Genomic DNA, 12,487 nt, shown 5'->3' on the forward strand with positions numbered 1-12,487 from the left:
CTTTGGCCTACTTAGAAAGCAAACACCAGGTGGTGTTATTGAGTACTTCAGATAATTGACCTGTGTAGGAGTCTGTGGCTGTAGCTTCACTAGTTAGAATACCTCATAGACCAAGGTTATTGGTTTGGTTCAACCACCAAGTAACTTAGGTAGGCTCAGTCTCACAGGCTGCTCCTCTAATTCTGTTCTTCTGTCTGCATGCCATGGACCGCAAGGACTAGAAGGGTGGCCAGCTTTGGCATTAATCCATCCCTAGTACTAGAGGGGAAAAAAAAAATCAAGTCACAGATCCATTGATCTATAGCACTATTTTAACATACAAAAGTTATCTCATTTCATTATAAGCCTTTAAAGGACAAGTCAGCATTGTGTACCTTATTTTTTTTTCAGAAGAGGACCTGAACACACTTGAATGACTCCTATTTACTTAACAGGACAATCAAGATTAGAATTCAGTGCCCCCATATCACTACACATGGCTGCTTAGTCCACCACGCCATATGGACTCCCTCCAGGTCCTGCTGAGATTTGCTGTCATTACATTGATCAGGCAGAGAAGGGGTAGCTGCCCACCTATAGGGAGTCCCCCCTTGCTTGGCACTTTCCCTATCTAACTGCAGCCAGCCCTGTTACCATTTTAATGGAAGGTAATGAGTTTCCAGCAGTGTTGGGCTTCAGCCATGAAACAACACTACCATGCCATCGTCATCTCAGGCCACTGAATGAAGGGAGAGTATCAGAGACTCAGGCTGTGGTTCCTCCCATGGATAGGTGCCAAGGTCACCATTCAGGTTCCTGGGCATATGTTCCAGAATCCTTTGAGTTTTCACTGGACTGTTCGGATAGGAACCCTTTCCACCTTGGAACTCTCCTCTGCCCCAGATACCATCAGATCAAAGAACCATAGCACATTAGAACTAAGAAGGATCGTAGATAAAGGTGTCAAACTCATGGTCCACAAAACTCCAGAGTACCTGGAAGCAGATTAAAATATAATTGGGAAATATTTAACAAAATAAATAAAATTCAATAAAATATAGATAACTTATGTGTCAAACCAATATGTGGCCACAGGGATCCACTTCTATTTGAATGTGACACCACTGTTCTTAGAGGTCATAGATGTAGAGGGACCCAAGAGGCCTTCTCTTCTACCCCTTCATTTTACAGATGAGAAAAGGAAGATACAAAGAAGTGACATGAGTCAAATAATGAGCAAGTGGTATAGCTAGGACTGCTCTATATACTACAATACCTCTTCAAATTCTTGACACATTCATGTCTTTTCAGACAAGTGGGGGAATTAAGAGGGTAGATTTTTCTTTTTTAATGTACCATACCATCTTTGATGGTTCACCAGTATCAGATGAGGGGTTCTGGGGGTAACACTGGCATCCTCACTATAACCTCAACTGCCCTTGCTATAATGTTCATAGTCAGCTTGAGCCTAGCTGATCCTTCTTTTCTTACATGAGTTTTTATTTGTTTTTAAATATACTGGTCACCAGCTGCCTCAGTGTAGCCAATTCTCCTCCTTTTTCCTATCATACCAACTGACCTGAAGTCCTAATGACCATAGTCAATTCCAACAGCTTTACCATCCGCAAGGCTAAATGATGAGTGGTCCCTAAAGGCCTATTGAGACTTTCCATCTGGTCCATCGAGCACGGATGTCGTCTTCATATTTTCATTATCATAGCCAACACTGATCTCAAAAGTGAATGGCAAAAAGGCACCACAGAGCAGGGTTTGGGGAGAGGAGGATGCAGGAGACCTGGATTCTAATTGCAAACATGACATTGTTTTGCTTTGTGACCATAGGAAAGTCACTTACCTTCCTTTCGTGAGATAACCAATTTACACAGCGGGGATGGCAGTACTGGCTATTTTCCCTCAAACCAGAATGTGTTTTGAGCTTCTCACAGACAAGGGCTGCAGTTAGTGAACAAGTCAACAAATATTTATTAGGTCCCAATTAGGTACAAAGGTCTGTCATAAGCAATGGAACAGATACAAGCATGAATAAAATGTGATCTCAGCCCTGAAGTCACTTTTGCTCTAATGATAGAGATACACAAATAACCACAATACAAAATAGACTATGGAGGGGGCTGAATAAAAGGGAGTTGTGAAGGTGCCAAGGAGAGAGAGAAATGCCTTTTGGCTGAGATGGAAGGTTTCAAGGAGGCCATGGTATTAGGGATTAGGCAGGGAAGGGAAAGTGGTTCCAGGGATAAGGAGAGGTGTGAGCAAAGGCACTGCAAGTATGAGTTTTAGGAACACAATAGCTAGGAAAAAAAAGAAGATTGGAATTTGATGGTTGAGAACTTTGCATGCAAGGCTGTCCAGAATCCAGACTTTATTCAGTTTAGACTTTACTTAGTAGTCAATACTTTTGAACACTGGAGTAAAATGATCATATTTGTCCATTAGGAAAATTAATCTGGCAAGTAATGGAGGATGGAGGAGGAAATGAGACAAGATAGGGAGATCAATGAGGAAACTATTGCAATAGGCTAGGCAAGAGGTAGGGAAACTTCAGACTAATACAGTAGCAGTGGGAATTCAATTAAATTTAATTCAACAAATATGTGTTGTAATCTCTATATACAGAGATTTGTGATAGACGCTTTGGGGGAACAAATACATAAAATCAATGAGATCTCTGCCCTCACAGAGTTTATAATCTAGTTGGGAGGATAGGATAATAATCATAAATAATAATATATCTAGCATTTATGTAGTATTTTAAGGTTTGTGAAATACTTTAAGAATATTATCTCATTGGATCCTCACCACTTTGGGAGGTAACTGCTATTATTTATTATCCCATTTTAAAGATGAGGTCACTGAGGCTGTGATTTTAAATGACTCTCCCAGAATCACACAAGCTAATAAGTGCCTCAGGTCAGATTGGAACTCATGTCTTCCTGACTCCAGGCCCAGTAATCTATTCATTATACTACCTTTCCCCTTCCCCCTTCCCCCATGTAAATATATGTATACACACACACCTGTGTGTGTATTTAAGTATGTGTTTGTGTATGTGTATATGTATCCAACTACTTCATTCTTGTGTATTTGTATTTTTCAATAAATGGTAAAAATAAGGTAAGTTACTATTTTGAATTGCATACAATAGAATATGCATTTATGTACCATTTTCAGCATTTTCTTCCCAAGCTTGTGACATAGCACCAGTGCTATTATATTCAGTTTCAAGATGAGGAACCTAAGGCTGAGGGAGGTTTTCTGACTTTCTCAGGATCGCGGTGAGGACACAACAGCTCCAGGAATTTAAAGCCAGGTTTTCAGATTCTGAGTCTAGCGACATTTTCACAATGATACGTTGCCATCTATTCTGTCTGGTCCCATTTATATAGAGGATGCAAATAGCCGTGAGGCAAAGGGTAAAGTAAATAAATGCTCCTTATGTGACCTTCGGCAAGTTACTTCATTTGTCTGGATCTCCGTTTCCTGGCTGGACCAGATGACTTCAGAGGTCTTCAATAGCTCTAATTCTATGATCTTAGGATTTTTTTTTAACCAGATATGATTTTATCAATGTAGGGAATTCTTGGTGAAGAACTTCCTTTATCAAAGTATATCCACACATTCTCAATGAACGTTTTTGATTGCGGCCCAAACCAGATTAAAATGTTGTTCCTATCTGATTTTAACATGTTATTGTATTAGAAAAAAAGGAAAAGAAACATACATGCATGTATGGATTTCCATGTCAATATATAACACACAGGGATCCTTATGTATAGTTTATATGAGTTGAGCGGTGTCAAACTTGACTTAGAAGTTATGTTTTGACTTAGAAAAATACATACTAACATTATCTATATTTGGCAGTTAGATGGCTCAATGGCTAGAGCACCAAGCCTAGAGTCAAACTCCACTGTCCTGAGTGCAAATGTGACTTCAGACACTTCTTAGCTGGGTGACCCTGGGCAAGTCACTTAACCTTGTTTGCCTCAGTTTCCTCATCTGTTAAATGAGCTTCAGAAGGAAATGGCAAAACATTCCAATATCTCTGCCAAGAAAACCCCAAATGGGGTTATGAAGAATGGGACTGAATGTTCTAATATATTTGTTTTTGTTTTATTACACGTTTTCCAGTTGCATCTTAATCTGGTTCTGCCACACTCAGGAGTGTGGCCCATTATATTACGGCCCGTGTGTTTGACACATCTGTTATATACCATGTGGCCTCTTTTCAGTCTTATGACACAACGCATTTTAGGAGGGAAGATAAGAAACAGGTGCTTCATGGAAAATGTGTTAACTGGAGCCAATGACAGACCCTACATCTACTGGCATCTTGAGGTAGGGGTGACAGGGGAAGAAGTACATGTGTGAGGGATTGTCATCATGGCATCTTGAGACCCAGTGGAAATTAAAGAGAGAAAAATATTCCCAAGAAGTGGGTGGTGCTGAACCCATCAAGGGTATTCAGGAATTGTTTGACCCATGTAATTGTACTTTCCATATTTCTATTCAAAAAGAGCCCTGACCTCAACAGGAGCACTGGCTGGGCATTGCAACATGGAGCAAGGCCCTTCTATTTGGTAGGACTCCTTTGTTTCATCTCTATAAAATAAGGGCATTATACTAAACGGCAGTATAGTACAATAGGAAGATTGTTGGCTGGATTGGGAATCAGAGGAGCCAGTTTGAATCCCGGGTATTAGCTAGCTGCCTTGGTGACTTTGTATAAGTCATTTCATTTCTTGGCTTTCCTTGGCCATTGTCTTGATAGCCCTTGAGGTCCCTTTTGGCTCTAAATCCAAGGTCATGACTCCAAGACTTTGAGCCTGGGTGACTAGGAGAAGGATAGTTTCATTAGCAGAAACAGGGAAAGCGGAGATGTCTGGTAGCCAGTTTGAAATACAAGAGGTAATAGAAAGCAGAGGAAGTGGTGGGACAGGACCCCTATAAATACCCCAAATGTGACAACTTAGCCCAAGGCAGGGCAAAGTAGAATATCCACATCCCTGCTCTGACAATAGGGAAAATGAGGCTGTGAGTCAGGAAATGGATTCCTTGGTGCATGGGCTGAATCCATAACAGCACCAGGATTAATCTCTTGAGTCATTACTTCCATTACCGTAATGCACTCTGAAAAGTACCTTTGCTTCATCTGAAGTATGAAAGTGACTGCATCTGCTTAAGAATGGGATAGGTCTGGAAGCCATATTTCTCTGGCCATTTGACTGGAATATGCATTATACTTGGATTTAAGAGGCTATTCTGAGGTGTGTGTGTGTGTGCGTGTGTGTGTGTGTATTCTGAGGTGTGTGTGTGTGTGTGTGTGTGTGTATTCTGAGGTGTGTGTGTGTGTGTGTGTGTGCGCGCGTGTGTGTGTGCATGTGTGTGTGTGTGTGTGTGTGTGTGTGTGTGTGTGTACGTGTGTGTTCTCCTGTGGCTTGTATTCATCTGGGTAACACATGTATTTCCATGTACTTTACGCCATAGACTGGAATGCACATATCTATGTCTCCAAATGAACTGTGCCTTGTGCACTTGCCGATGTCTCTGGCATGTGGCTCATGGACATACGTATGGTGCTCCATGTGTGATTCATCAGTGTAGGTGTTTGTGTAGACAATGTGACTACAGGGATGCAGATGCTGGCTCCATATCATAATAATATACAGGGTTTTATACCTAAAGGTAACAGTTCTGACTCACTACCAATTACACTTGCAGATGGAGCTTTCTTCCAGGAGGATGAGTCATGCCGATGTAGCCACACTTCCTTCACTCAGTATCATTGGTGGCCAATGGCATCCCTGCCAGGGTTATTTGAGGGGCAGGCCATGGAACTAAGAAGTTACATCCTTGGCCTTCTTAGTGCTATGCCCTTGCCACTTATTTGAATGAAGAGGCTACATACTTCTCCTACTTACTATCTGTATTACCTTAAGCAGGTCGCTTTAATCCTTTGGTCCTCTGTTTTCTTACATGTAAATTAAAGGGGGGCATCTAGGTGGCCCAGTGGATAGAGCCCTGGGTCTGGAGTCAAGAAGAGTTGAGTTCAAATCCAACCTCAGATACTTACTAGCTGCTTGAGCCTGGGCAAGTCACTTAACCTTGTTTATTTGTTAATGTTTGTTAAATGAGCTGTTTGTTAAATGAGCTGGAGAAGGAAATGACAAACCACTCCAATATCTCTACCAAGAAAACCCCAAATGGGATCATGAAGAATTAGACATATTGAAATGATTGGGGAAAAATGAGGGAGATAGACCAGGTGGTATCTAAAATGCCTTCCAACTCAAAGTCTATGTGCCTATGTTATAAGAGAAATGAATCAACAAGTTTAATTAAACACCTACTATGTGCCAGGTGCTAATGTTAGTATGTTAGTCTTTGGGGGCACAAAGAAAGCAACATGGTTCCTGCCCTCCCCGAGCTTCCAGTCTAGCCAGAGAGGACAACAGGTTCATCTATAGATACAAAAATAGATGAAAACTGAAGGGGTAGAGGTACTAAAAACTGAGGAGATTAGGAAAGGATTCAATTGTGCTTGATTAATTCTGTGAGATGGAGATAAGGAAGATATGTACAAATACATGGAGGCAAAAGATGCAGTTGTGTGATCAAGCTACAGTGTGTGTGGAGCCTATAACCATATTCAGCAAAGCACAGAGAAGATAAAGAATTACGCAGAAGCATTACCATTCAACACCCGTCATGGGCCACATGCTATCCTAAGTCCTGGGAATACAAAGACAAAAGTGAAACAGTCCCTGCCCTCAAAGAGTTTATATAAGAGTCTAAATAGTTGTCAGAGACATAGACAAATAAATGGGTGAATAAAGGAACAAAGGAATAGATAGATAAATGGATGAATGAATGGATGGACAAATAAATGAATGGATGGAAAGATGAATGAATAAATGAATAGATAGATAAATGGATGAATAAATGAATGGATAGATAAATGGATGAATAAATCAATTGATAAATAAATAAGTGGATGAATAAATCAATTGATAAATAAATAAATGGATGAATGGATGGATAGATAAATGAATGGATGGATGGATGGATGGATAAATGGATGAATAAATCAATAGATAGATATCTTTCTAATTCAAAACATTCAAAGCAGAATGTAAAGTATAAGGAACAAATTTGGTCTTAAAGAATAGATATGAGAAGACATTCTCCCACCCCACCCCTCCAAACCTTTGCAAAGATAGAGGTTCCTAGATATAGAACATTGCATGGGATTTCATTGTTTTTCAATATACTGATTAGCTTTGTGGAATATTTTTCTCCCTTTTTAAAAAATCCTTTGTTATAAGGTACAGCTGTCTGGGAAGGAAGATGGGGAAGGATACTGGAAACATCTAGAGGATGTAAAAACAAAAGATTTGAATAAAAATCTATTATTAAAAAAATGTGTCTGAAGTCAGACTGATGTCAAGGCCATGAGTCAGGCCCACATCTCCTGACTCTAATAGAGTATTCTTTCATCCTGTCACCCAACTATGAAGGGAACTGCAGAGTGTGAAAAATTAGAATGTATGACTGCTTATGCCATCAATGTGGTGCTGTTCATATCCTTAATTGTCTGTGTGTATGAGCAAGATGCTAGGGCTGGTGTGTGCATGGGAGTCCCCAGACTCTCATTATGCACCTCAGAACCCATTGAAACAATATCTCTTTTTCCAACAGAATGGCGACAAGGAAGTGGAGCTAGGATGATCCTACAAGATGAAGACATAACTACCAAGATTGAGAATGATTGGAAGAGACTCAATACGTTGGCACATTACCAGGTAAGGAGGAAGAAAAGTCAGGTGATCCAAGAAGCTCCAGGCTGGATCCTATCATGGTGTCCAGTGTAGATCAAGCATTATACAGCTAGCAGGACCTTCCCTTGTCCTGAAAAGCAGGCCCTTCATTCCATTTGCTAGTACTTATGGGGGTGTCCTCATAGAAGCCCTGTGCCCCAAGAATCAGTCCCTTGAGCCCCTGAAGAGGGTGAGTTGGGAGTCTGAAAAAGGTGATAAGGCTAGAAGTCAGTGAGACTGGATCTAAGTGGTTTTTAGGCAGAAGTGGTTATCTGCATTGGAGTATAGTAATGAGATACTACAGCCAGGAACCAATATTAGGTAGTATGAGTGGTAAATAGCAAATATGAGTCCTGGCTCAGCTTCTCTCCCTCTCTCTTGAAATCCAGAGTTCTCTCTTAGAAAGGGAAAATCTCAGCAGTTCCTAAAACCCCTGATCTCTGAACCAAGGACTCTAATTTCATCAGATTTAAACCAGGAAGGAGCACTAGAGGCCCTCTAGTCCTGTCTACCCAGAGAGATATAAGGTCACAGTAAATGGAAAAGATAGGATTTGAAACCAGGTCCTGTGACTCCAAATCTAGCACATCATACAGTGTGTGAGAGGCATGATGACCTTTGAGTTCATGTAGCCTAATCCTCTCATTTGACATAGGCAGAAATTGAGTAGCAGAGCTGGAACTCCAACTAGATCTTCTGACTCCAAAGTCTAGTGCTCTTTCCATTATCCCATATTGTTTCCAAAATTCATTGTTTTTCATTGTTCAAAGGGCAATTGATTTGAGAGAGGCCATGAGGTGTCATAGAAAGGGAAGTGGTTTTGTAGTCTGAGAACCAGAGTTCTAATCCCAGCTCTTCAAATTACTACCTGTGTGACCTTGGGCAAGTCACTTGACCTCTGTTATCTGTAAAATGAAGGGGAGAAGCAACAAGGTGGCCCAGTGAATAGCATGTTGAGTCTGGAATCAAGAAGACTCATCTTTGTGAGGTCAAATATGGCCTCAGACTCTTCCTAGCTGTGTGACCCTGGGCCAATCACTTAACCCTTTTGACCTCAGTTTCCTCATCTGTAAAATGAGCTGGAGATGGAAATGGCAGATCACTCCAGTATCTTTGTCAAGACAACCCCAAAGGCAATCAAGGGGAATTGGACATGACTGGAAAATAAATTAACAAAATGAAGGAGGTAGAGGGTTTACTTCACAAGTGTGACCCTGATCCTCCACAATGTAATGAACAAGAGAAATACCCATTTTCTAAAATCCCTCCTGGTTCTGTGGCCTACGATCCCGTTCAACCAGATTTCATGGCATGGCTGACATTTCCATGCCTGCCTCATGAGACACCTTTCCTCTCTAGGTACCAGATGGCTCAGTAGTGGCTTTAGTCTCCAAACAAGTCACAGCCTATAATGCAGTGAATAACTCCACCGTCTCCAGGACGTCAGCGAGCAAATACGGTAAGGGTTCGTCATCCCCAAGAAGTAAGGCTGCTACCCTGAGCAGGGGTTGTCATGAAGACAGCATGGCTGTAATGTGAAGGTCAGATCCAAAGCCCCCGGAATCAGCAGCCTCAAACTGAGCCATTCAGTTTGGCTACTGTATAACAGGAACATAATTACTGGGTGCAGCTCCTGTCTCTTACGGGGAGTCAGGAGACCTAGCAGAACCTTCCATCCAAGAGAATGGAGAGTAATTATGGGTGAGGCCAGACAAAGAGGGAAAATGCTATGGAGGGGCCAGAGAAGAATGCTGAGGGGAAAGGACAGTGGGGGAGTTTGGGAGACAATGAGAGCCTTCCACTTTTTGTTAAGGGATATAAGCAATTGCTCTTCAGGCATTCAGGAGCTAGTCAGAGATTCCAAACATAGAGAAATTAAACTTGAATAGTCTTATGAAGCAACGAGCCAGAAAAATATGTAACCTACATGGGCATGGAGTAGGAGAAAGATGTGGGTCTGAATCCTGGCTCAGTCATTGAGCCTGGCTATGTGATCTTAAGCAAGTCAGTCAATCAACTGGTCAACAGTCATTTATTAAGCTCCTACCATGTGCCAAGGAAGCACTGTGCTAAGTACCAGGGATACAAAAATAGGCAAATGATCATGTTCTAATGGAGCAGACGTGAAAATAGCTATATATAATATAGAATAACTATATGTAGTACACGATGACTACCAGAACTTCCTCCCATGTGTCATGAGGACCCCACAATGCAGAAATGTACTTGCAATGATATATATGAGAACATTTTGCAATGAAAGAGCATGATTAAATGCAATTGCTGCTGCTCTTGCTGCTGTTAAGTGCTGAGGGGGCATCAAATAAAGGAGAGGAGTGAATATGACCAAATGGTTTTAATCTAGGAGACCTAAGGGAGTGAATTTCAAATCACGCCTTGAAGTAGGTGAAAGACATGACGTGATAAACAGACAGAGGGAGGGAAGGTTATGAACAAATGCACAAGTTGTATGCAAGAAATGTTTCTTAAATGCTCACTATGTTTAAAGCTCTATGCTAGGTGCCATACTGGGAAGGACTAAAGAGATAAGGATATGTTCCTTGGCCTCAAAGGACTGGTGGCGGCTAGATGAGTCCTGGGCCTGGAGTCCTCCTGATTCCATGTTTCTGAGATCAAATCTGGCCTCAGACTAGCTGTGTGACCCTGAGCAAGTCACTTACTCCTGTTTGCCTCAGTTTCCTCACCTGCAAAATGAGCTGAAGAAGTAAACCCCTCCAGTATCTTTGCCAAGAAAACCCCAAATGGGATCACGAAGGTTCAGACATGACTGAAACAACAGAAGAACAACAAAGGGGCAATAAGATATACCAAAATACCAATGAAAAAGAATAGGGATAAATGCAAAGCTGCAGTTCCTAGGGCTGTAGAAGTTATAGCCAGCTGCACCCCCAGGATTCCCAGTAGATTATCTGTCACCGCAGTTAGCACATGGGAAGACTCATGAATTTAAACATGTTCTCATTGGCAGAAAATATGATCCGGTACACGGGGAGCCCTGACAGCCTCCGTTCCCGCACACCCATGATCACACCTGACCTGGAAAGTGGGGTCAAGATGTGGCACCTTGTGAAGAATCATGAACATGGGGACCAGAAGGAGGGTGACCGGGGGAGCAAGATGGTGTCCGAAATCTACCTAACCCGGTTACTGGCCACCAAGGTATGGGGATCATGTTGAGGCTGGGGTGGACCGAAGAGTATGCCTACTCACTATGACGAATATCTGTATCTCTGACAACAGACACACACACACACACACACACACACACACACACACACACACACCCTATGTCTCCTACATATCCTTCAACTTTGCCCTAGAAAAGCAAATGATAGTCAGTCTCAGATGTTCCTGTTAGGGGAAATTTTTTCCTTTCCCTTCCTTGCTATGACCAGAAGCAAGTCATTTCATGTCCATGAGTCTCAGTTTCCTCATCTGTAAAAAGGGGATAATAATATCTGAAGGCCTGTAGTTCGGTGGGAAGAGCTCTTTTTTGGAGTCAGAGGTCCAGTGTTCAAATCTTGGCTCTCATACTTACCGTCTGTGTGACCTTGGACATGTCACTTAACTTCCCGAGGCCTTGCTTTCACAATCTTTAAAAGGAAGAAGTTTGGTTAGATGATTTCTGAGGTTCACTTCAGCTCTTAATCTATGTGCTCCCTTGACCCAACTTGTTGGATCTACATTGTTGTAAATATTCTGCAAGCCTCAGAGCACAACTGAAATGTGCGCTATTATTGGTGACTTTGGCCCAGTTTTCCTATTAGACTTGATCAATTCATCAAGGTTCTTCAGGCCTGTACTGGACCTATTCTGCACTCCTCCCCTGAGACTGACTCTACACTCCCTTTTCCTACAGACTGGCTGCTTATATCATGGAATGAAAAAAAAAACCCAACAACTATAAAAACAAAAAACCCAGCAACTATTCATTAGCAAGTGTGAATAATGCCCAAATTAAACCAGCAGACTGTGGTTTTCTCTTCTGTGACCAAGCAAGTTGCTCATTAGCATTTGGGAGAAATACTTGAATAACATCCGCCAAAGAGTGATAAAACCAATTCCACTGTGGGTCCAGGGAGATTGTTTATGTCCAAGCATGGGTGTTCTAGAACCAGCCCAGATGCAGCCTGTGAAGACAGACCCCAGGGATAAGGTGTCCTGAGTCCTCCAAAGGGACAAGTGAAAAGAGACTTCAGAATGGGGTCTGAGCCATTTTCCATATGTATCCTCCAGTTTTGCCCCGGTACCTTAGGACTGGTGTTACCATGCCTGATCCTTCCATCTATCCATCTACTCAGCCTTGTTGTTGGCTCCCTGGATCTCATCATGTCGACATTTGTTTCTCCTCTCTTCCCTTCTCCCCACCCGTTCCTCCAGGGCACTCTGCAGAAGTTTGTGGATGACCTCTTCGAGACCATCTTCAGCACTGCCCACAGGGGATCTGCCCTACCACTTGCAATCAAGTACATGTTTGACTTCCTGGATGAACAGGCAGACAAGCATGGCATCCATGATCCCCATGTCCGGCATACCTGGAAAAGCAATTGGTGAGTGAAGAGGAGAACCTGGAAAGATTGCTCACTTAATTGTGAATCAGGACCCCCAGGGTGCCAGTCAGATGGGCTAGGGGCCAGCTCCACTCTTTTCAT

The 12,487-nt window shown here is 42.1% G+C and overlaps 1 protein-coding gene across 1 annotated transcript in view; it reads left to right on the forward strand.

Moving 5' to 3' along the window:
- Positions 1 to 12,487, forward strand: part of PLXNA4 (plexin A4) — a 564,470-nt gene that overhangs the window by 525,376 nt on the left and 26,607 nt on the right. The window contains exons 25-28 of the mRNA XM_072652713.1: positions 7,696 to 7,799; positions 9,174 to 9,273; positions 10,804 to 10,994; positions 12,216 to 12,385. Coding sequence (XP_072508814.1) covers positions 7,696 to 7,799; positions 9,174 to 9,273; positions 10,804 to 10,994; positions 12,216 to 12,385 — 565 coding nt within the window. The remainder of the gene's footprint in view (positions 1 to 7,695; positions 7,800 to 9,173; positions 9,274 to 10,803; positions 10,995 to 12,215; positions 12,386 to 12,487) is intronic.

This window comes from Notamacropus eugenii, chromosome 3, assembly GCF_028372415.1.
Source record: "Notamacropus eugenii isolate mMacEug1 chromosome 3, mMacEug1.pri_v2, whole genome shotgun sequence".
NCBI classification, from domain to species: domain Eukaryota; kingdom Metazoa; phylum Chordata; class Mammalia; order Diprotodontia; family Macropodidae; genus Notamacropus; species Notamacropus eugenii.